We start from the raw sequence: 24260 nt of genomic DNA on the forward strand, positions 1-24260 counted from the left end.
GCAGAGAGAGCGGGAGGAGGCCACCGCACCGATGGGGGACGCAGAGTGGGGGTGCTCATCCCTCTGGGAGGGGAAGGGCTTGCGGAGGAGCCCTAGAGGCAGCTGCGTCCAGGGAGTCGGAGAGGGCTGGAGAGAGGGTCCTGATGTGGCGGCCAGCGGTGCAGCAGGCTGGGCTCTGGGCCCCCCGAGCACACAGCTCATCTCAGCAGGCTGGGTGCCCCACATGGCCCAGATGCACAGACAGAGGGAGGGGCCCTGGCCCCAAGCAGCCCACGTGGTGGCCAGCACAGGTAGGACAGAGGCGGGCAGGGAGAGCCTCGAGGGAAAACCCAGGGGCATCTGGGTGGTTCAGTGGGTTAAGCCTCTGCCTTTGGCTCAGGTCATGATCTCAGGGTCCTGGGATCGAGCCCCGCATCGGGCTCTCTGCTCATCAGGGAGCCTGCTTCCTCCTCTCTCTCTGCCTGCCTCTCTGCCTACTTGTGAACTCTCTCTGTGTTGAATAAAAAAATAAAATCTTAAAAAAAAGAAGAAAAGGAAAGCCCAGAAGGTCAGAGCCTCCTTGCTGCTCCCCAAGCCTGTCTCAGTGCTTGGCCGCGATGCTGAAGACGCTGGCTGGCGCAGCCCACCCACAGGGGTCGTGCCCACCCGGCCCCTCCCTTACCCTCCTGGGTCTTCAGGTGTGGGCAAGGGACCCTGGAAAAGGAGCTACAAGCCTGGTTGCCCACCTTCTCGCCTGGCGTCCCTGTCCCTGCCTCAGGCTCCCAGGTCCCTGCCCTGGTGGTCCCTGCCGGCCCCCACCACCTCACCCCTCCCAGCCCTGCCCACTCCAGTTCCCGTCCCTCACCCCCCCACACACTGGAGCTGTAATCACAGCTCAGCCCAGACCCCCTCCTGTGAATAATTGGGGCTGATTTAGGGGCTATCAGGGGAGAGAGGGGGGGCTAATGGAATTGGTGGGGGGCCGCCCTGGTGATGAGAGAGGTATGAGAGGCAATTAGCGGGGCCGGCAGCCTCAGGAATCACCTAATGCACCGGCCGGCAGTAAGGGCGCGGGAGGGCTTAGGGGGTGGACTTGGACTTGGGGAGGGATCCTGGCCCTCCATCAGGATGCCCGCAGGAGGTCGGAGGACAGATAGCTGGAGGAACTTCCACTAAGCAAGGACAAGGGAGGGGCACTATGGAGAGGGAGAGAGGCTGACGGCATGAGTCCAGGGCTCCTGGTGCCCCCCGACCCTCACTCTCAGTGCGCGTGTGGACACACACAAACACACACACACACACACTGCCCCAGCTGAACGCTATCCCTCGCTGGGGACCAGCTCCTGATTAATACCAACATTAGCCCTGAATGCTCGCCACCCCCCGCCTTGCTGTCATTAATTACCTCCTCTCCCAGCCCAGCGCAGGGGAAGCCAGTTCCTCTGGGGCAGAAGGAATGAGTCTGACCCCCGGCCCAACCAGCCGCTCCCTCTCCCTCCTCGGGGCTTCCGAGGGTAAAGGGAAGGGGAAGAGAAGCAGGAAGGCGTCCCGAGGAAGGAAGGAAGGGCGGGCGAGTGTCCTGGCCCCAGCACACCACACCTGCCTCTCTCAGGCCCTCACCCCTGCGCCAGCCCCCACCCCCCCCCGGGGGGGTCGGCCCAGAGCTGCAAAGCCTGGATAAGGCGGGCAGCCAGACCCCGGAGCCGCTTACCCCGCTTCCATCCTTCCGGATTCCACCTGGAGAAGAGGAGCGAGCACAGCTGTGTGCAGAGAACGAAATTCACGCACGCCTCCTCCCAGAGACTGTCCCACGTGAACCCCAAACCAGACACACGGGGGGTGAGACGGGGCTGACAGGCTCCCCCGTGGGGCACCACCCAGCACCACGCCAGCGACACCTGGTTCCCAGGAGCAGGGGAGGCTGCCCAGATCGAGGCAGCAAGATGTCCCGGAACATCCCAGTGTTCGTGGAGGGGTCCTGGCCTCCACCATGGGACCCCGACTGGCCTGTCCTTGAGCTTCAGAGGGGGCCCTGTCTCCCGCTCTCTGGGCGGCCCCCTTGAATCTCTCCAGCCCAACTTCGCCGCCCCCCGTCGCTCTTTCTCTCTCTGCGTCACACCCGCATGCAGGAGCACACGTTAAAGCAAAGCCCGTGTCGCCCACAGTCTGCTCCTGGCTCTCAGTCGTCTCCTCCGCACAGTCCTACACTGTGTCTCTACGCGTCTCCCTCAGGGAAGACGCAGGCACCTCAGCTCCCGCTCAGGATATGGCTGGGGGCTCCATGAGATTTTTCTGAGTCCCCCAACACCCCCGTGAGCCCCGTTATAAGGCCAAGTGAGCCTGGAGACCCGACAATCGATATCCCTCAAAGACGAAGATGCTAATAACTTTATCCCCTCTTGTCCTCCGACTCTTGCCTGCATTAGCTCTGACCACAGGCCCGGGCAGCTGGGACCTGCAGTGGGCACGCCTGGAGCCAAGTAACCCCTTCAGATCCAGGTGGGAGGCAAGAGGGTAGACAGCAAGGAGGACTTCCTGACACTCGGGAGCGGGAGGCCACGGGGATGAGACACAGGAAGCCTCTGCAGTATGTTCCTGCCACCCGGATGGATACGTTGGAGGCCTGGCTTGAGTGTGTGAGGATTCGTGACCTCAGAGGCACCCTACTGGGGTACCCAGGTCCCTGTCTAATCCCGGAGGGCTGCCTGGAGGAGGTGATGGGGAAGGGAGTTTTCCCTGGGGAAAATCAAGGAACGGGAGTTGACGGGGTCAGTCAGTGGGGGTTGCTCAGGCCTTTACCTCCCCAGCCCTGCAGGCTACAGGGGTTCAGAGGGAGGCTGAAGCCCCTTCCTCGCCTCCTATGCCCCACAACCAGCCAAGTCTGCTCTGCAGCTGGAGGGCTGGTCTGGACCAGGCAAGACACCTCTTCTGTGAGCACTGTCCCCACACACGGCTCCTGCCAGCCTGTCCTGCCCCACCCGCAAAGACCAGGGCCAGGCCGGGACGGAGGGCACGCAAAGGAGGAAGACAGGAGGAGACAGAGCAATGAGGCCGCCTTGTGCCTGGAACGTCCAGTCCCCGCTGGAAGGGACGCACACACAGGACTTGCTGAAGCCTCCGAATGGCCCTGTGAGTGGCTGTCACTGCTCCCCACTCCCCTACCCACCCACCCCCCGTTCTGGAGCCGAGGACAAGGCGCGACAGAGAGGCTGAGGGCCTTGTCCACCATCGCACAGCTGCCAAGCACGGAACCTGTCACTCTGGCTCCAGAGTCTAGAAGCTTCATCTCCAGGGAGCCTGGTCCTGGAGGAAGAGGAAGGGCCCCCATGTCGCAGGGGACGGGCTTGACGGGGGACAGGGCTCCAGCACAACCCCGCCTGGGCTCTGCTCCCAGCTCGCAGGCCCCGTCCCTTTTCTTTCCCGCGATGCAGATGGGGCACAGCATTTCTCTTTGTGACTCTCGACTCCGCATCCCTCTCTCCCTCTCGGCCTCTCCACGGGCTCCTCCTGCCTCTGTCCCTCCTGGCTCCAGGTCCCTCTTTCCCCACCGCCCCGGGGCTGGAGCGGCCAAACACTCGATCAGAGCTGAGGCTCGCAGCCTCTGGGAGCGGGGGCTGCACGGCCGGGGTGCTCAGCTGAGAGGTCGGGATTCCTGGGTCCTCCTCCTCCAGGGACCGCCGTCCCCTCCCTCGCTGGGCAGCCTGTCCAAGGCCCCTGTAGGACTTGGGCAAGACAGGATCTCTCCAGCTGAGACTCGGACAACCCAGGGCCTCCGGAGTCTGGGCTACTCTCTGGGGTCTCCCTTAACTTGGGGGTTCATAGCGATGCAGGTCAGGACACCCCCCACCAAGGCTGCCCAGCCCTCTGCCCACACTGTTCCTGGAAACCGGAACAGAGTCCCGGCTCCTCTGTCTCCTGTCAGGAACCCAGCCCCTGCGGGAGCACGGCAGGAAGGAGGCAGAGGTTGCTTGCGAAGGCTGAGGGGGTCCAGCGGGCTCGGACCCCTGGGTCCTTCAGTGAGCCCATCTCCGCACTGGGGTGGCCCTGCGGGAGGCCCACTGGCTTCTCTCTCCGGAGCTGGGAGAAGCTGGCAACACCCTCCTTAAGAAGAGAGTTCTGGGCGCTCCCCTCCACACTGAGCATGTGTGCAGAGCCCGCCGCCAGCTCTGAGCCCGTCTTCCAGTCCACGCAGGTTTTTCTCAGGGTGGGGCTTACAGTGGGTCTAGGGGACCCAGATGTCTGCTCCCCACAGCCTCAGGCTGCTGTCCCTGTCCGAGCTCCCTGTAGGGTCCTCAGGGTCCCCTGTCAGCTGGGGCTGAGCCCTGGTGTGCGTGGGGCGGGGGGCAGCTAATGGACTTGGCACAGCCAGGCGGTAATGAGCAGGGAGGGTGGGGTGGAGCGGGGCGCCATAACCGCGGAGGAACCCGACAGCTACAGCGAGGGGACGGCGCCGTGTCACGTGAGCGCGTGCGCCTGCCCGTGAGACCTGGTCGCCTGCACGCCAGTGAAGGGGGGCTCTTATGCCATGAAACTGGCCGTGTGGGGGCAAGCCAGCCCCCTCCTCACCAAGGGGGACGAGGCCCTGGGCTGAGGTCACCTGAAGGGTCTGAGTGACCGGCTGCAGCTCCTGCTCCAGTCCCCTCCCCCACGCTGTCGCAGACCATTCCCCTCGCCGGCTGGACTTTGTTCCCAGAAGCCTTCACCTTACCTGCCCCGCTTCTCCAGCAACAGCCCGGCTGAGGGCTTGAGGTCTTCTCATGCCCTGACGCTCTCCACCTTGGACAGGATCCACTTGCCCTGGCGGCTCCCTTCTACTGCCTGACCTCCGTCCCCTCTGCTTCAGGGATGGCCCAAATCCTGCTCAGGGAGGGGCCCCCCAGCCTCCACCCACGGAGCCTCCCAGTCCGCCGCCCCCTCCTCAGCCCTGAGGAGCGGCTGGAGGATGGAGCCCACAGACGGAGCTCGGGTGAGGACTCCGGCGCGGCTCTCCGGGACGCCCTCGGACTCAGCTGCCCGGCAGGCCCGTGTCTGTGTCCACCACTCATCACCCCCGTCTGTCCGTCGGTGTCCGTCATTCTCTCTCCTCTGTCCCCACAGCCCCCGCACAGTCTCTCTGCGTGTCTCCACGTCTGTGGGTCCGGCCCGTGTCTCTGCATCGTCCCTCTCCGCGGCTTTGCGGCCCCACCTGTCGGATCTGGTCGCTGACCCTGTCCCTCCCGCCGCTTTGTCCCCCTCCCCCTTCCTCCACCTGCAGCAAGCCCCCCTCACCGGGAGGGGCCGCACCGCCTCACCCCTCCCAGGTCAGAAGAGGACGGAGGGCCTGTGAACTTGGCCCTCAGGGACCAGACCCCCCACCCCATCAATCAGCCTGCAGCCCTGGGTCAGACCTCCATTAGCACTAACCAGCCTGGACAAGAGGCAGACACCATCGGGCTAGGCCTCGGGGTGATAAGACCCAGATTGAATCACCGGGGCGGGGAGCTGGGCGCCCAGGGACATGCGACAGCCGCGACATCAGCCCCGAGGAGCCATGGGGAGCGCGGGTTATTGCGGGAGCTGAGCGGATGATTGGGCCCGGAGTTGGGGGGGCCGCTCCTCCGGGGCTCCTGGTGAGGAAGACGGGGGCGGGGCGGGGAGGACCTCAGCCAGCCTCGGAGCCTACAGAAGCCTGGGGCCACTCGGTAAGGCCAGTGGTGTTCCAACGGGCAGAGAGGAAGGGACAGCCCTCCTCCTCCTTGGGCAGAATGGGACAGGGAGAGGCCTGTGTCCTCAGGAAACAGCCGCTTTGCCCAGGCGCCGGCCCCCAGGTGCTGGGCTCAGAGCCCTCCGAGCCAGGAAGAGGGACGAGGGGAAGCAACACGGGTCCTGCCTCCCTCAGTGTTGCTTCACCCTGCTCCTTTCCCGCCCCGCCGCACTCCTGCACACACACCCGCACACACGTGTCACACACGCGCACGCGCACTCTCGCTCTCTCCCATCATGTTCTACACGCGCCTGCTCTGCTCCGTGGGGACGAACACGAGGAAGACCCTCCCCAGCGATGCCTCCCTCCTGTCCACACGACGGCGAGCTTCTGTCCCTCCTGCTCCAGCAAGAGCCTTCCTGAGCACGGCCGATTCGGGCCCGGGGCTTGGGGAGCCCGCCCCGAGGCCACTCCACCACCTCCCGGACACAGTGGCCCCGGGCCCAGGAGGGTTTGCCACCACTGATGGCGACAGCTACCGGGAGTAGGACCACCGCAGCGGGGAACGAGCGACAGGAGGAGTGTCCCCACCTGAGGCTCAATCCACCCCCCAGAGTGACGTCATCACAAGAACTGGCAAGAGACACGCGGCCAAGGGATAATAAATATAATTGCTATGACAGACCCTGCCCAGAGGAGCAGGAGCAGCCGCCCCAGACCCCACTTGTCCCCTCTGGCATGCTGAGGGCGAGTTAGAAGCTTCGAGGTCACCCTGGGGCTGCTGGCAGTGGCAGGGGTCATGGGGGGGGCAGACCCCAGGCTTCGGGCTGCATAGGCCCCGGGCTGGCCACCTAGCCCAGGACGTCCAAGTAGACGGGAGGCGCCTGGGCCAAGGCTTGGAGCCGGGCGTGCACGTCCTTGATGCTGTGGCGTTGCTGGGGCTCCCGCTGCCAGCAGCCCCGCATAATGGCGTAGACCTCTGGGGGGCAGGCCCGGGGCCGCTCCAGCTCCCTCCCCTGCGTGATGCACTCAATCGCCTGGGGCCACCGGAGGGAGAGAGAACAGGGCACCGGGCGCTGGAGCAGGGGCCAGAGGCCAGCGCAGCCACCCCCCACCCCGGCCCTGGCCTCCCGGAGGCTCTCCAGGAGGGTCCCACAGACGGCTGGGCCTCCTGGCTACGAATAATCTAAAAGGAGGCAGGGAGCCCCAAGATTCCTTTCCACCCGGACGCTGGGCAGCGGGAAGGGTTAAGGCTATGTAGGCTGGGAAGGCTGGGCCGGAATCAGACCCTCAGGAGACCTGACAGGTGATGTGAGGAAGGGGCAGGGGCTTGAGCTCCCAGCACCGAGAGCCAGAGGTAAGGAGTGCGGGCCTGCAGGCAAAGGCCCTGGGGACTGGCTGGCGGGCCATTTAAGGTAGAGGGCAACCCCAGTTCCTTTTGGCTTCTGTAGGTACCCTTCGGGGGGGACCTAGCACTTCTGAACAGAAACTGCAGCAGGAAAGACCCGAGTCAGACTCCAGGAAGGACTGTTAGAGCAGCTACGGACGCCACAGAAGGAGCGATGGCAGCTGGGTGGTGGGTGGCGGGGCCTGGAGTCTCTCCCCACCTCCCTCCCTCCCCATTAAAGGACTTGGGTTATGGGCAGCACTAATTCCATTCCCTCTCTCCGTGCTTGAGAAAATTAAAATCTATAACCCTCTCCCCCGCCCCAACAGCCTCCAGGGAGCGGACTGCATTAGGAGAAATGGAGACTGACAGCTGCGGGCCAAGGAGGGGGGCGGGAGGCTGCTCTGGGAGACGGAACACCTGGGGCCTGCTCTGGCCCAGCCCGGCCGGAGGGCGGAGGGGGGGCGGCCTGTCCTTCCTGCGGTCTGACCTCCAGCCTTCCTGCTGCAGTGTCAGGCCCTCGAGCGCCTGCCCCTCGTCCACGCCTCTCCCTTCCTCCCTGATGACGCCTGCTGCGTCCATAAAACGCAGCTGAGGACGGGGGTCTGGGCTCCATCTGTAAAGTGCTCTGAGGCTCCCCCAGGAGCCAGCTGGGCCCGGGCTAGGAGGCAGGAATCCGAGGGAGCGGGAGCGGGAAGAGGGCAAGGAGGGGAGGGGCGGGGGGGGGGGGCTGTAGAGGAGGCCCCGGGCCTGCGGGCGGCGGCAGGGTGGGAGCACGGGGACGGGGCAGGCAGGGCCGGGGCGGCGGCGGCGCTGACCTCGGTGTTGGAGAGCTGGTACCAGGGCTGCTTGCCGTAGGTGAAGATCTCCCAGAGCACCACGCCGAAGCTCCACACGTCGCTCTCGGTGGTGAACTTGCGGTAGAGCAGGCTCTCCGGCGGCATCCAGCGGATGGGCAGCATGGTGCGGCCCCCCACCTGCGGAGGGCGCTGCGTCACCACGGGGGCTGGGGTGCGCCCCGCTGCGCCCCGCGCCCGCTCCCCCGCCCCGCGCGGCGCCGCGCCCCCGTAGCTACCCACCCACCCCAGCCCGTGGGTCCTTAAAGATGAAGGGAAGGGGCTCTGGGGGTCGGGGGCTAAGCGAGGGCGTCCTCTCTGTGCATCCCCGGAGCGCGGAGACACCCTCCTGTGTGGCCCAGGAGGTAAGACGGGGTTAGAGTCCAGAGACAGGCAGCCTGGGCCCCCACGCGCCCAGGAAGAGAAGGGTGCTTCGGAGCCCAAGGCGGGGGACACCAGAGACCCTTACGCGGTAATAGTCCGTGCTGTAGATGTCCCTGCTCATGCCGAAGTCCCCGATCTTGACCACGAGGCCTTGGCCCACCAGACAGTTGCGCGTGGCCAGGTCCCGATGCACGAAGTGCAGACTGGCCAGGTACACCATCCCCGCCGCGACCTGGCTCGCCACAGCCAGCAGCTGCCCCAGGCCCAGGGGCCCCGGAGCCACGTCCTCCCCGCCAGCCAGCAACTTGGCGTCCGGCCCGTGGGACCTGCCGAGAAGAGTGAGGGAGAGGGAGCGGGCTGGGAGGCGGGGAGAGCCCTCAGGAAGCTGAGGACCCGGAACCGGGGAGCTGGGGTGGGCGGGGGCTGGGGGGGAGGACTCCGGAGAATGGAAGAAGGAACAGAGAGGCAGGTGTCCGGAGGGCTTGGGAGGAGGGCCGCCAGGTCTGCCCACCTCCGGAGCCTCCACCATGGCCCACACTTTCCGCGTTCATGACGCCATCCCCCCCACACAAGGCAGCCCTTGTGAACTCGGAGCCCAGCAGCCAGCTGCCCACGGGCCTGCATCTGTTGCCCACAGACGCCTCGCACAGGGCCCTACAGATGCTCACCCTCTACCCCCAGGTCTGCCCTGCCTCTGTGAAGGGAAGCTTCCCCCCTCAGGCTCTGAGCCTGAAACCTGGGGGTCCTCTAGTCTCTCTCAACTTTGCTGTCAATATTCAGCCTCCCGTGGGGTTCTACTTCCCGCCGAAGGTCTCCAGGACGCCTTCCACCTCCCACAGCCACCACTCAGGATCAGTCCCTGGTCACTCAGCTCCATTCCCCAGATAGTCCTTCTTCTGACCCCAGCCCAAGTCAATGGCTTTGTCGGGACTGCCCCTTCCCACAGGCCAACTTACTCCTCATCTGTTTCTTCCTTCTGTCTGGCAGGGGCTTACTAAACACCCCAGTGTGCCCGTCACCACAGCTACCGTGGAGAGTAGGATAGAGATCAACAGGGGCACCTGATCACTCAGGCCAGGGATGGAAGAAATCAGGGGAGACTTCTTGGAGGAAGAGACATTTAAACTGAGACTCAAACCCTGAAGAAAAGAGGTGAGTAAGCCATTGAAAAGGGTCAGAGACACAGGAGGATGAAGTGAGGAGGGGGGCACCTGGCTTACCATGCAGCGCGAACTCTAAGAGCAAAGGCCCAGAGGCAGAACAGACCGGCTTCCTAGGGAATGTCTTCCAGACTCATGGTTCTCTCCTTTGGTTCCCTGTGCTCCCCCCAGCACTGAGAGCCACTATTCCCACAGCCGGGGCCCCAGATGGTGGCCGTCCCTGGCCTGCGTCCCCAGCACTCCGCACGGAGCCCACACGGTGTCTGGTGAGCCGGCTCTCCTAGCTGGCCTCCCGTTGACTCCAGTCTCCTGAGCCATCCACCTCCACTCATCACTCCTGCTCCCCACCCTCCTCGCCCACAGGGTAAGCTTCAGCTCTGGAGTCTCCCCCAAGCCTGATGGAGTGGATGACCCTTCACTCCCAAGGGGGCGTTTGGAAACCAAATCACGACCATCAGCTGAACAGACACACAGTGCTTTCTCACCCAGAACCACAGCCCTCCACTGTCCCTCTGACTGGCAGGGAAACTGAGGCCAGAGAGGAAAGCTCTTGGCTCAGCTAGGACGTCACAGCTGAGTGCAAGGCCGGCCCTCCCCCTCCCCGCTCACAGGTCACCGCAGGCCATCCTGGGGAAGGGAGTGTGTTTATCCAAGGACTCAACAGAGGGCACATGTGACCATCACAGTCAGGGACTGAGAGCAGGGCTCCACCTGGGGACATACTCCCCACTGGGTGCCCCGGGCAAGCCGCTTACACCTCATCTGTGAAAGGGGCACATTTCTTGAAGCTATTAAAATCATGGCACACATGAGTAAACATATCAGAGTAGTTCTGTCCAAAGCCAAAGAAATGAATTTTTAGTGACTTCCTGCAGGTATAAAGTCCCACGTACGCTTGGAGACTCTGAAGAACGCCTCCATCTATGCTCTCGTCCAGATACACTTGTGTGCGCGCAGCCACGGTTCCGGGTGGGAGCAGAGCGCCTGGAAGGCGGCAGGAGCCCTGGGACCGGCTGTTGCTGTCGCTGTAGCTCTCTATGCTGTCACCCCCACAGGCCTGGCTTCCGCGCGCCCCCCGCCCCGCCCCTGTGCATGCAAACACACCCCTGCAAGCTGCTGGCCTGTTGTGCCCTGACTTCTGCTTGTGCCGCCCCCACACCGCCCCATCTCGTGCGCAGACGGCCCCGCATTCACATGTCCACCTCGGAGCTCCTCGGGGACAGGGGCGGGCCTTCCTGCTCTGTCGAGGGTCGCCCGTCGGCCTGACAGACAACCGGGGTGCCCTTGTAGGGAAGGGGCTCGGGCCGGGCGCTCCTACCGGAGGAAGCGGTTGAGGTCGCCGTGGCGCATGTACTCAAAGACCATGAGCAGCGGGCGGCCCTCGGTGCAGACCCCGAAGAAGCGCACGATGTGCCGGTGCTGCAGCACGGTCAGCAGCTGCGCCTCCCGCTGGAAGTCCTGCCTCGCGCTCTCCGACACCTCCTTCAGCGCCTGGACACCGGCCCGCAGGACTGAGTGCGGGGAGCGGGGGAGGGGGGTGCCCCTCCCCTGCGTACACCCGAGGGCCGCAGCCCGCAGCCCACGCCCCAGCCTGAGCTCCCGGCCCTGGAACTATGATGCTCCGGGACGCGGGGTTCAGGCCTGCGGGAACTCGGGGACAGCGTCTTACCTTGACAGCCACCAGCATCTTGTCCTGCTCTGGCAGCAGGTTGTGGCACTCGGCAAGGAAGACCTTCCCGAAGGCGCCCTCGCCCAGCTCCCACTTGAGCACGATGTCCTGGCGTTTGATGTGATGAACACCTGTGGGGGGTTGTGCGGGGTCAGACCAGAGCCCCGCCGCGTCCAGAAGGACGGGCCAGCAGGGGCTGACCATAAGGCTTCGTGCATTCCCCAAAGTCTCGTGCTGTGGTGTACACGGGGATGGGGGATGGGAGAGATGCTGCTTCGGGCCCGGGGCAGCCAAAGGAGAGGGTACGGGGCTTCTACACACATGCACATGCACACGCACACGCATACGCACACCCAGCACCCCCCCCACCCTTGACCCAAGAGAGCTCCTCACAGGCATCACTGAAGTACTGTGGGTTCTCGATGATGTGTCCTTGGAGCCCTGAACCTTTGCCCTCAGTGGGGGACAAGGAGCTGCCCCCTAAAGTCATAAAGTGCAGAGACATGGCCAATCCGTCCTCTGGAGCCAGAACGGCGGCGCCTGGGGGAACAACACAGCCTTATGGAGGGGTCACACCCCAGGTGCACACGCTGGCCACTGTCGGGGTGCAGGGCACCAGGCAACCCCAGCCCTGACCCTGCAGGGGTGAGGCAGGGGAGAGAGGAAGCCAGCAGGGGAAGGGGAGGCACTCTCTCTGTTTGGCTCCTGTCCAACCCCAGGCCCTGTGGGGCCACCAAAGAACTCCCCCCACCCCCGCCGAGCGCAGACCTCGCAGACCCACTTAGTGTTTGACTACAGTCCAGCCGCCAATTAGCAGCCGCCTCTTGACGCTCTCCCCACCGCGGCCCGACAGGCCCGCGCACCCCCACACAGGCCGCGGCCCGGCCCTCGTCCACCCTGACACACACCCCCTACCTCTCCACCGTGTCCAAGCCCCCCACACGGAGGCCGGGGTCAGGGGGAGCCAGGAGCAAACAAAGCCAGCAGGACGGACGTGCACACAGCCCGCTGCCGCACCCCTACTCACGGCCAACCCCGAACTTGTTCCTCTGTCCACATCTGTTGAGCACCAGGAAGAGCGTGGAAAGGAAGAGGCAGGCAAAGACGGCCAGGCCCACCGCCACTGAGACCTGCGGGCGCGGGCAGTTAGAGCCGAGCTTCGCCCACTCCCTCAGAGAGCCCCCAGAGCAAACAGCTCCCCATCCTGTGTCGGAGCCCCCAGAAGCCTCCTCCTCCCCTGGGGCCCCGGGCCTCGGGGTCAGGCCGCCAGACTCTGACCAGAAATGACTGTCACCAAGCCGCGAGCCCGGCCTCCCGATCGCAGGGCTGAGGCAAGCTCCCCCATCTCACGCTTACCCCGAAAGGGGTTTCATCCTTCTTCTCCACGGGGTCTCCGGAAGTGCTGTTAGTGTCTGTGGGGACACAGGGCGGAGAGTGGGCTCAACACACATGGTGTCTCCTGCAGCAGCTCCCACCCCCACCCCCGCTGAGCCCTCGGGCATCAGGTCCGCTGTGCCCCCTGCCCGGGCCTCGGCTTCAGGGACCAGACAGAACCTGCCTGCCCTCTTGCCTGGGCTACTCACCCACTGGCGAGAAGGAGACTGCGGTAGAGGGAGGAGAAAAAGCGGTCAGATGGCGGCTGGAGAGCAGTGAGGCTTCCCTCTCCCATTCCCCCCACCCCGGACTCATCCCTTCCTGGGACGGGGAGTGGGGTGGAGGGGGTGGGGCGGCTGGGCCTCAAGGAGGAGAGGCCCGGGGCCCTTCTCCAGCCGGGCACCTATGCGCTGGTGCACGGCCCTGTCCTCGGCCAGCCCAGGGAGGGGGGGCAGCCCGGGGCTTCAGGGCTCCCGGGGCTCGGTGGAGGCAGGGCAGGGAGGTCAGCGCAGAGCAGGACTCCAGAACCCCAGGCTCTTTTCCGCCCAGGACCAGGCACTCCAGCTGTGGTCGGGACCACAGCAGCGAGGGGGCCCCGGGGAGGGGGGTCGTGTGCCGGGCTTGGGGTGGCCCTTGCACCGGGAATGGGGTCCTCAGGGTTGAACTCGAAAGGGTTGTCCATGAAGGCGGCCAGGACGGAGGCGGACGCCTGTCCGGACGGGTTGGTGGCCAGCAGCGTGTAGTTGCCGTTGTTGACGTGGGTGGGCTGGTTGAGGCGCAGGCACCCGTGCCGCACGGTCTCGTTGGCCGCGGGCTCCAGGAACTCGGTGAAGATGAAGCTGGTCTCGTTGAGCACGGAGCCATTGAAGAGCCAGCGCAGGGCGGGCGCCGGCTGCCCGTCAACCGAGAAGGGGATGCACCAGTGGTGGAGCTCCACCGGCCTGTGCAGCTGCACGCTGGCGGGGACTACGGACCAGAGGGAGGGACAGCCGGAGGTCAGGGAGCAGCCGGAGGGGACCTGGCGCCGACCTGACAAGTCAGGGGGTTGGGGGGCGGGGCACAGCCAGAAATCAGGCGGCGGCCGAAGGAAACGGGCCACCGGCCTGAAGAAGTGCACAGGGAGGGAGCTCCTGAGGAAAGCTGCCAGGAAATCGCAAGTAAACCGAGCAGCAGGTGTACACAGCTCACAGGCTTGGAGAGCTTTTAAGTGGCCGGGAGTGACAGCCCCCAGCAAGCGGGGTCCCGGCCACGGAAACAAAACATGTGGTCTTTTGGATAAGGGTCCAGAAAAATGAAGGGCAGTTAAGCTGAAGTAGTGGGGAGAGGGCCGAAACATCAAACAAGCAAAAAACACGTAGTTAAAACGCTTTCAAAAAGGGGCGCCTGGGTGGCTCTGTCCATTAAGCGCCTGCCTTCGGCTCAGGTCACGGTCCGGGTCTTGGGATCGAGCCCCGCATCAAGCATCAGGCTCCCCGCTCAGTGGGAAACCTGCTTCTCCCTCTGCCTCTCCCTGCTGCTCATTCTCTCTCGCTTTCTGACAAATAAATAAAATCTTGAAGAAAAAAAAAATGCTTTTGGAAAAAAAATATGGGTTTGAAATAGACCCAACCTGGGGAAAGCAAAAGCTTCTTCTTTTTTTTTTTTTTTTTAAGATTTTCTTTATTTGTTTGACAGAGATCACAAGCAGGCAGGGAGGCAGAGAGAGAGAGAGGGGAGCAAGCAGGCTCCCTGCTGAGCAGAGAGTCCGATGCGGGGCTCGATCCCAGGACCCCGGGATCATGACCTGAGCTAAAGGCAGATGCTTTAACCCACTGAGCCACCCAGGCGCCCCAGCAAAAGCTTCTTGATAATAGATACACAGATGTTGCGCTGGGGGCCCTACTCAGCAGGGAAGGACCCAATGAGCAAGAGATGCTCCCAGCATGGGAGGGGAGTGGGGGGGTGACTCTTACAAATACAATGTTGCATAGAAGAAACTAAGCCCAGAACAGAAATTGCTGGAGGGTCCGTCTCTATAATGTATAAGAACAGGGAAAACTAAGCCATACGGACAGGGAAGCCCACGTGCAAACGATTATTTTTTAAAAGCAAGGAAACAGCTATCCCGAAAGTCAGGACGGTACAGAGAAAAAGGGTGGGGAAAGGGAGTGCGTGTGTTTGAAAGAGCCAAAGAACAATGATTGTATAAAGTGTCAGTGTTCACACATCTATGCTACATTTTACAACTAAAGAAGAAAAGTTGTGTAACGTACATGATCTAAAGTAATTTGTTGAGGCGCATCTGGGTGGCTCAGTAGGTTAAGCCTCTGCCTTCAGCTCAGGTCATGATCCCAGGGTCCTGGGATGGAGCCCGCATCGCATCGGGCTCTCTGCTCAGCGGGGAGCCTGCTTCCCCCTCCCCTCCCCTGCCTGCCTCTCTGCCTACTTGTGTTCTCTGTCTGTCAAATAAATAAATAAACTCTTCAAAAAAAAAAAAATAGGGCGCCTGGGTGGCTCAGTGGGTTAAGCCGCTGCCTTCGGCTCAGGTCATGATCTCAGGGTCCTGGGATCGAGTCCCGCATCGGGTTCTCTGCTCCGCAGGGAGCCTGCTTCCTCCTCTCTCTCTCTCTGCCTGCCTCTCTGCCTACTTGTGATCTCTCTGTGTCAAATAAATAAATAAATAAATAATCTTAAAAAATAAAAATAAAAAAATAAAGTAATTTGTTGGCAGACTAGGGAAATTAGGCAGTGAGCCTAGAGGAGAGCTCAGGAGGGGAATTTGCTCTTGTAAAGCTCGGAGGGACAGCAAAAGGGCTCCGACGGGTCGGGCAGGGGGCAACGCACTGAGAACAGCTGGGCAGCCAGAGCCGACGGCCTCAGGTAGCAGGACTTGGGCAGGGGGCCAGAAAGAAATCCATCCCCATCCCTCTGGCCTTGACGAGTCCTCGGGACTTCCCCCACAGGATCGGGTTTTCATGGGAATCTGGAAACAGCTGGGCGGGAGCCGCTCGGGAGATAGATACTTATCCCAGCCCCATCCTCCAGCCCCGACCCTCAGAGCCTCTTTCCAGGGAAGACGGGGTGGGTGGGGTGGGAGGGTGGGGGTGGTCACTGGGACTCACAGGAGACGTTGACCTGCACGGAGACTTCGGCCCGGCCCATGTCATTCTCTGCCCAGCACGTCACATTCTTCCTATTGAGGTCGCTGGTGACGTTGGCCAGGGTCAGCCCCAGGGATGGCGGGCCCCCAGATTGCTGGGTCAGGAAAGAGAAGAGTAAATGAGGAAGGGCGGCGCAGGCTTGGGTATGGAGGCAGGGGCTAGAGCCGCTGTCCTGGGGGCATCCCTGCGGCTCCGGCCGGATGGAGAAGAGAGTGGGGTGGAGGGAACGGGGAAGGGAGGAGGGAGAAGAGAGAGCGCAGCCGAGAAAGGGCCCTCCTTTAGCGCGCGTGCGCAGACTATCTCCTGGAATATTGATTTAATGATCCGAAAAAATCAAGAACATGACCAGTAGCCTCAAAACAGGAGCGGACTACCCTGAACGGGGACCACCGTCCCAGCAGCTCGGCCGATGTCCAGAAGGCCAAGGACCCAACAGGCACGAGTCATTCTTGCTCTGCGCGTGGTGCTGGCAGTTTCAGGCCCAGAGAGACCAGGGCAGCAGGCAGAAGTGGCCACAGCGCCCTGACCCCCTCTGGCAGATAAACGCAGAGCCTGAAGCTAGAGGCAGTGACTGGGCAGTGACAGGACTCTGAATCACCGTGGGAACACTGGATCAGGTTCAGGTTGTCTTCCTAGGAAACGGGGAACGCGTGCCAGCTACGTGACCTCGGGACAATTCCTAATCTTGCTGAACCATGGCTTTCTTGCCTTGTAAGCCACGGAGGTAGACAAAATGATCCTTTCACGTGTTAGAAAGCTACTTCCATCACAATGACGGAAGGCCATGGAGCGGTGGACCAGCCTCATTTGTCTGGAAATTTCAGACATGCGGAGTCCCTTCGACTCAGTGCCAGGGGAGGAGACATTTCCCCGGACCTCCCCTGGAGTGGAAGGCTGGAGATCGGGAACAGCTCCCCGACCCTGACCAGGCTCTCGGTTCCAGCCTCCTCCAGGGGGAAGCCGGGCCCTGCTCCAAGCTTCTGTCTGAGGGCCCCCCTCCCCCAAATCCCTGTGGGTGCTGGGCAGCCCATCGACTCAGCCCTATGAGCTGCTCCACCACCCTCCGGCCTCCTGAGGGTGCCCCTCCCCCCACTCAACCCAGTTGGGTGTGACTTTTCTATAAGAAGTTGCTAGAAAACAGAAGTGATAGCAAACATGGAAACCTCCCAAAGAGAAAAGCAAAACCCTGGAATTTCCCAAAACAGCTGAGCTAAGGTCTCCCCACTGGTGGTCATGGCCAACCTCTTGCCTCTACCTTGTCACCTTTCCATCACTCACTCTTGTGGCTCTGCTCGGTGGCTCTGCCCACCCCCCCGTGCCTGCTTCCCTGGCCCCAGTGGCTCCTCTTCCTTCAATACTGTCCCAAGGGCCTCCAGCCATCCTGGGGGTGCAGCCCCTCCCAAAGTGAACCCCTGGCCTGGCTCCTCCAAGGGGCCGGACCCTGTGTGTCCACCCACTGGGGGCCAGGTCGTTGGGTGGGCGTCACCTTCTGTCGGCCTCTGGTGACCTTGTCAACGAGGCCGGAGACAGCTGGGGCTACTCGGGGCTGCCACCGCCCGCTTGAGCACAAAGAGCCAAAGACACGTCTGCAAGACCGAGATAGCAGCCGTGGCCAGAGGCAGTGGAGACATCAAAGGTCATCACGTCCACCTCCTCAGCTGACAGGTAAGAAAACCAAAGTGTAGACAGATTTTCCGAAAGTCAGTCCAAAAACTCATTAGTGAGAAAGCTGGACCTGGACCGGGATTTTCTTTACTAACGAGCTCATCACACACACAAGAGGATCTGCTTCCAGCATCTCCAGACGATGATGGGAAGACCCTGGGGATGCCCTGGATGCAGGACCACAAGCGCCGTTCAGACCCCCGGTCCTGTTCCCTTGCCTAGAAAACCAGTGATTGGGAGGGATGGTCTGGGGGTCCAGGGACTGTCTCTCCGGCAGCAGACACCATGTTCCTGGGGTCCCCGCTGGGCCAGTGCCCATCGTGAGGGCAGGTGTTTGCCGGCCCCACAGAACAAGCCTGAGCCCCGTGGGTCGAAGCGCATCTGCCCCTCCCTTACGTGCTTCTTCCTCACCGTCTCTCTTTCCCTGTCTTTGTCCCCTGCGTCCTGTCCAAGCGTCTCCCAGGGAGAGGGGGAGTGGAGGGACAGGGCAGCGAAGGGCTTCTCACCGTCACCGTGGCCAGCTCCTCCAGCTCAGTCAGGACCCAGCCGGCCCCCTCCAGGTCCCGCCCCTCCACCAGGCACTGCAGCGACACATCATCCCCCACGTCCACAGAGGCGTTGGGCATCTGGACCTTCAGCACGGGCACGCCTGGCAGCCCGGGGATGGCCAAGGGACGTTAGATCAGGGAGTGGTCTCTGAGCCCTCCCCCAGGGTGGTGCCTCCTCCCCCACCCGCCTCAGTGGCCCTGAGCCCCTCCTGGTGACACCCAGAGCCCCCCAACCTTCAGCACCCCCAGCTCTGGCCCGTTTCTCTTCCCCAGGCTCCTGCTCAGGGCTCCCTCCGCAGGCCTGTGGCTCCTCCCCACCCCTTATGCAGCCTCGGCACCTACCGCAGCTGGCATTGGACAAGAGGGCCAGCGGCCCCTGCCCGGGGCACTGCAGCTTCTGTCCGCGCACGCCACCCAGCCCCTCCTCCTCCCAGCGCAGCAGCCAGTGCACGGCACATGTGCAGTGCAGAGGGTTCCCCAACAGGACCCTGTGGGTACAGGGGACACCAAGAGTCAGGGACCGGGCCAGGGTCAGGCTTATGGAGCCCCAGAGAACGAAGTAGCAGGTAGGAGGGAGTGTGGGCAGACCCCAGGCTGGCAGATCCGGAGGTGAAGGACGGGCGACAGGGGCAAGGGGCCTCTCGGGCACCCCAGGAACAAGACGTTATTCAAGAAATAGGATCCAGAATGCCCAAGAGCCGGCTGGGGCTACATGAATTCCTTTACCCCAGCAGGCTCCTCAGGAACACAGGTGTGTGCGTGGGGTGCGGGCGACACGGGCAGCCGCGCACCCCGGCATAGGGAATGGCGCGGCCGCCCCCACCACAGCGCATTCAGCCTTGGCCACCCAGCTCTCCCCCCACAACCTGGCCGCCCCCAGGGCGGGAGGCCCCTCCAGTGGGCCTAACAGTCTCGGATGGGGTCACGGGCGTGGACAGAGTCCCCAAAGAGCAACCCCACCCACCGCCGCCCCTACAAGCAGAGATCCACACGCCCGCGCACGACGCACACACAGCTCTGGCCCCCCACACTCACAGCTCCTGCAGGGGGAGGCCCTGCACGGCTTTCCAGGAGAGAGACTCCAAAGCATTGAAGGAGAGATTCCTGTGGGAGTTGAGATAGAGACTAGAGACGGCCGCCTTGAGCCACCGACCTTGCTCTGACCCAGGGAGAGGGAGGGAGGGAGGAGCCACGGGAAGCTGACATCTCCTCCCCCCCCCCCAGTCCCCCCAACCCTGGCAACTAGGACCAGCCAAGGAGGCACTGGGGTGGGGACACGTTAGGCTCTTGGAGGCCCTTTCTTCTTGCTGGGACCGCGAGAGTTAACTCCACTTAACCCCCTCCCCAGAACCCAGGGAGGGGTCTCGGGGAACAGCCTGCTCTCCTCTCCCCTACCCTGGCCCCAGCTGGCAAAGTGCTGAGACCCCAGCTGGGGGAAGGGCCTCCATCTGTGCTCCCCTCCCCACAGAGCCCAGACGGGCCAGAGGAATAGGGGATGGCGGCGCGGATCTCAGAGGACTTCCGCAGCTGCCCCCGCCTCAGAGACCCCGGGGCCCCCAGGGATCGGACAGAATGCCCAGGCCAGCACCAGACACAGCTGGGTGTGGCGGTACAACGTCCCCTCCGGGAGTCTCAGAGCCCTCATCTGTAAAATGGGCTGCTGCTCCCTCTCGCCGCGTTTGCTGCCAAGACTCAGGGACGTGAGTATGCGACGTCTCACGGGTTCGCATTCTTAACCGAAGCCCCACTTTGTCATGAGGGAGGCGCCTAACGTCACCTTTTCTCTGTTGCAACATCACCAGACACAGCCGAGACTTTAGAGGACCCCAGGACCCTGCTGTCTGTCTGTCTGTCTGCCATGGTAAGAAGGAGGAACTGAACTGCTGGCCCCAGAGGCCAGAGAGGGGGCTGCGAGGGACTCCAAGAGTCTCCGTCCCCTGCCCGCCGCCGCCCCTGCCCGCCGTCTACAGAGGGGCAGCTGTGACTCCCGGGGGTGGGTAGGGTGACTGGCGGCCGATCTGATGGCCCAGCTCCCAGGCTACCCCCGGGGGCCAGGAGGGGGTGGGAGGTGGCGTCCCCAGCCAGAACTTGGGGCACGCTCCTGCCCCTGACGCCCTCTGGACAGATGTGTCTGAACTCATCTGAACTCCGAGAAGAAAAACGGGGCAGACGCCCATGAGACGCATCCCTGTGGCATGAAGTGTAGGAGCAAGGGACACGGACGCCGCGGCTGATGGGGGTGGGGGTGGGGGTGGGGTTTGGGGTTTAGGGGGGTGGTAGGGTGGGGGGTTGGGGTCCCAGATCACCAGCATCCCTGAAGATGCGGAGAAGCCCCAGGGGAATGGGTGAGGCCACGTCCCTGACCAGGTCGGGGCCTTCTTCACAGCAGCTGGGGGGTGGGGCACAATCCCAGCAGCCACCCATCTGGGGTCCCCCCCACTGCCCAGGGCTGGCCACTCACAGGCGACTGAGCCGAGGAGTGAAACGGAAGGCGTCGGGTGCCACGGAGCGGAGTCCACTCTTCACGATGGTGCTGGGAGGGCGCAGCAGGGTCAGCCCACAGGCCCTCCGCTCCCCGGGGCCCCCCCTCTCCGCCCACACCGGCCACCAACCCCCAGTGTGAGCCCTGGACCTCCCATCCCCCTACAGGCTCCCCGGCTGCCTTGGACCCCAGAGACCCCTGAGCTTTCTGGTCTCCTCCAGTCCCTCCGCTCTCGGCCTCCGAGTCACTGGTCCCCCGGCCCTGCGCGGACCCCACACCGACAGCCCCTCACAGGTCTCGAAGCTCCCCCAGGCCCCGCAGGTGAACGGCCTCCAGACGCTGCAGATGCACTTGGTTCTCGATGTGGCTGTGGGGAGAGGGGGTGGGGGTCACAGGGGCCCAGGTCCACCCTTAAGTTCCCACGCCCACCTGCCTGCCTCCCTCGGCACCGCAAACGCAGGTGTGTGCACTCAGACACACACAGCTGCACACACGCACCGGTCACACGCGACCCGTGCACATACAGATACACGGACACACATGTGTATGTGTCCTCACCAGCATGCAGACACACTCCACCCCTCGTGTGTGCACACACGGGCACACACACACACATACCACCTCGCGCGTGTCCACAGGAGCCCTGGTACATGCATGGACACAGAGGCAGGCCGGTCGGCACGCTCCCACTGTCATGCGCGACACAGGTATGCGTCGGTCTCTCGTGTACAGCAGTGGCCCCACGTTCACAAACACACAGAACCCCATTCTCAGCTTAGGGGTCTGCTTTCCTGCCCAAGGCCTCTCCTGTTCGTGCTCAGAAATGGGGGTCACGCTGGGACTCCCGCTTCCACAGAGGACCGAGGCTCACTATGGCCCCGCAGCACAGAGGGAACCCCGTGGGCATGTGAATCTGTGTGTTCCCAAACACACACTCCCCATCTGGGTTGACCACACCGCTGCACACTTGCTCCCTCGTTCACCCACGTGCCCGCGCGCGTGCGCGCGCACACACCCCTCCCTCAAAGCCACAGTCCCTCCCCACGCTCAGGCAGCAGCTCCGACTGCCCCCACCCTTCGGCAGAGCAAACAAGAGGCACGGAGGCTGTCAGAGGACCCCCTGAGCCCCTCCCTGCCCCAAGAGGGACCTGAGAAGGGGGACAAGGGCCTTGGGCGGCTGGAGAAGGGACAGGGGTGGTGAAGAGGCACAGACGGGCGGTTCACGGGGCAAGACAATGATGGGAAGGCTCGAGGGCGGCATAAAAACACGGGTGGTGAACCAGAGACGCGGAGAAAGAGACAACGAGCAGGAAGAGACTAGCAGAGAGAGAGAGACACAGGCCAGGGCACAGACAGATAAGGACAGGGAGACAGAGAGACACAAAGAGATAAGGACAGAGCACCACAGAAAGCCAGACCCGGGCTGGGACAGAAGGACAGGTGTGCAGGGACGGAGGCTGCTGCCACCCTGGGGCCTGCCCAGCTTCGGGATCTGGCACGCCATGGAGTTCCTGAGAACTGGGGTGCCCTGCTGTGGCACGTCAGTGAACCCCCCCACCCCTTGCACACACAGACACGTACACACGCACACTTGCCAGGGGCCTTTGACTCACTGCATCTTCTCAGAACTCTCCCCTCACCCCTCTCCCCTTCCCTGGCTGGACCAGAGGAAGGGGGGGGACCCAAGCTGCGTGACCTCTCCCCCTCCCCCTACTTCCCAGCGGGGGACCCCAGCTGCACCAGCCAGGCAGCCTTCCCCCAGTCCTAGGGAGCACTCTCCTGTAACTCGGCTCACAGAGTCTAGAGCTGGAGGGACCGGGGAGGGGTGGCGGCAGCCGCCGTGACCAAGCTGTCCGGCAGCACACTCAAAGCTGCCTCATTCGTTTGGATTCATCATCAATCTGTCTTTTCGAGTCCATTATCTCCTCGTTAGCTCTGCGGGTGAGGGAGGAGGAGGGGACGGGCAGGCGGAGGCTGGGGGTCAGGCCGCTGCCTCACCCAGCAGGTCCGCTCAGCACCCCACCCTGCATGGCTCCTGGTCCCCAGCCTAGCCTGCCCATGCCCCCACCTCAATGGGGGCTGGGCCCACTGGGTAAGGGAACAGGGACAAGAGCTATGACGGGGAACATTCTGGAGCCTGGGCCCTGGAGTGAAGGTGCAGGGGGCTGAGGGGACAGGGCTGGGGACAGCAGCTCCTCCCCTCCTGCAGAGCCTTAGCCCAGACCCAGACAAGGCCATCTCCTCTCCTTCTGGTCTCCCTAGGGCCATTAAAGAGAGAGATGGAGGACCTTCCCGTTAATTACCACGAGATACGGGAGGACCTCGCTGCCAATTATCACAGTCTGCTCGAGTAACTTCCAGACAGTGATGGTTCCCACCTCGGATGCCTTCCAACCCATCACCGTCGCGCCTGAGGCCAGCTCCTTGCCCACCCTCTAAGCCCCAGGCCGCAGAACAAGGATTTTTCTAGCAGTCCCTCCCCTCTTCTAGAAGTCTTGCTGGTCCCATCAACTACACAGAATACTCAAGCATTTTCCAGGCATCGCCCTGTGATGCTCGAGTACCTCTAGGCCAATTATCACAGAATACTCCCATAGGTTTCCCCAGCTGCTAACAAGTACTCCAGTATTTGGTAACCAATGACTGCAGGTTGTCAGAGTACTACAAAATGCTGGCGATTTCTCCCAGGTTGGGGCCCGGAAAAGAGGAGAGTCTGTCATCATGAGCCCTGGCTCTCTGTCCCCAGGAGGGGGATAAGGGTGGAAAGGGAGACGGGGCGGGGCAGAGAAGCCGGCAGTCTCGTCCTCAGTCCCCGGATCAAGGGATATCGCGGACAAGAGACGGTGCAACCGCGGAGAGGGAGCCCAGCCGCCCCGCTGTGCCTCCGCCCCACCTCCTCCCTCTTCCAGTTCAATCCGCAGTGCCAGAGGCCAGAGCTGGTGTTGCCTGGTCATGGCCAGGAGCAGGGTAGGGGCTGGCTTCCCCCTGGAAAGGGGCTGCGGCGGTAGGGGTGCCAAACGGAGGGGTTCCCCGCAGCTAGCCAACCCAGAGCTCAGGCTCCTCCTGTCTGCTCTCCAGAGGCTGCTTCGGGACGGCGGGGCTGGCTCAAACCGGGTCCACGGACAGCTCCCTTGCCCGGGCTGCGCCAGGCACCGTCCAGACGGTTACTGCCATGGCGGTCGGGGAGCCACGGGGGCAGAGGCAGGCCCAGGTGCAGTCTCACGCCCCGCCCCGGACCCCGCTGGCCAGAGGAGAGCGAGCGCCCTCGGGGCCCGGCTACGCCCGCCTGCCCCCGCGCCCCGCTGCCGCGCCCCCCGCGCGCGCTCCCCTGCGCCCGCCGGCCACTCACAGCTCCGTCAGGTTCTCTGCGGCCGGCAGGCGGCGGAGGCTCTGCAGGGCCCCAGGCCGGGAGCAGCGCAGCCCCGAGGGGCCGTGAGGGCAGCAGACATCGGGGCAGGGCGCGGCGCCCGCGGACGCCAGCATCAGCCAGGCCAGCAGGCTGCCCGGCCCCGCCGCCCGGCCGTGTCCGCCCCGCTGCCCGCGCGGTTCGCCCCGCAGCATCGCGCCGGCCCCGCAGCCGTCCGTGCGCTCCTGGCCGCGGCCGCCGGGCCTCCCCCGACACGTGCGCCCGCCGCGCTAAAGACCCGACCGCCGGGAAGGGGCGGGGCCCGCGGCCCGCCCCGCCCCGCCCTGCCCCCTCTGGCTCCACCCCCACCCCGCCTGTCCTCAGCCCCAAGGCGGCCCCCACCCCTTTCGCGGGACCCCGCGCCCCTTCTCCCCCAAGCCCCCTCCCTCGCTCCAGAGGGGATGCCTTAGAGGTGTCTGCCGGGGTGGGCGCGGGGGCGGGAAGGGGATGCATTATTTCTCGCAGCGGGAAGCAGCCGCCTTTAGGGGGCGCGGAGATGACAGGGCGGGGGCAGGGTCACCATCGGGGTCATCCCCTCCCGCCCCCA

General features: G+C 63.7%; 1 protein-coding gene across 1 annotated transcript; it reads right to left on the reverse strand.

Annotated features, from left to right (window-relative positions):
• Positions 1-6314: 6314 nt before the first annotated feature.
• NTRK1 (neurotrophic receptor tyrosine kinase 1) lies at positions 6315-23911 on the reverse strand. Its single transcript, XM_032318083.1, has 17 exons — positions 23657-23911; positions 20600-20674; positions 20287-20358; positions 18861-18929; positions 18168-18313; positions 17784-17926; positions 15574-15706; positions 13112-13438; positions 12682-12699; positions 12455-12510; positions 12126-12228; positions 11492-11638; positions 11099-11229; positions 10748-10920; positions 8355-8595; positions 7868-8026; positions 6315-6699 (listed from the first exon to the last, which is right to left on the reverse strand). Exons 1-17 carry the CDS (start codon positions 23866-23868, stop codon positions 6514-6516), a joined length of 2391 nt encoding a protein of 796 aa, XP_032173974.1. The 5' UTR covers positions 23869-23911; the 3' UTR covers positions 6315-6513.
• Positions 23912-24260: the final 349 nt, after the last annotated feature.

This window comes from Mustela erminea, chromosome 17 (assembly GCF_009829155.1).
Source record: "Mustela erminea isolate mMusErm1 chromosome 17, mMusErm1.Pri, whole genome shotgun sequence".
NCBI lineage: Eukaryota > Metazoa > Chordata > Mammalia > Carnivora > Mustelidae > Mustela > Mustela erminea.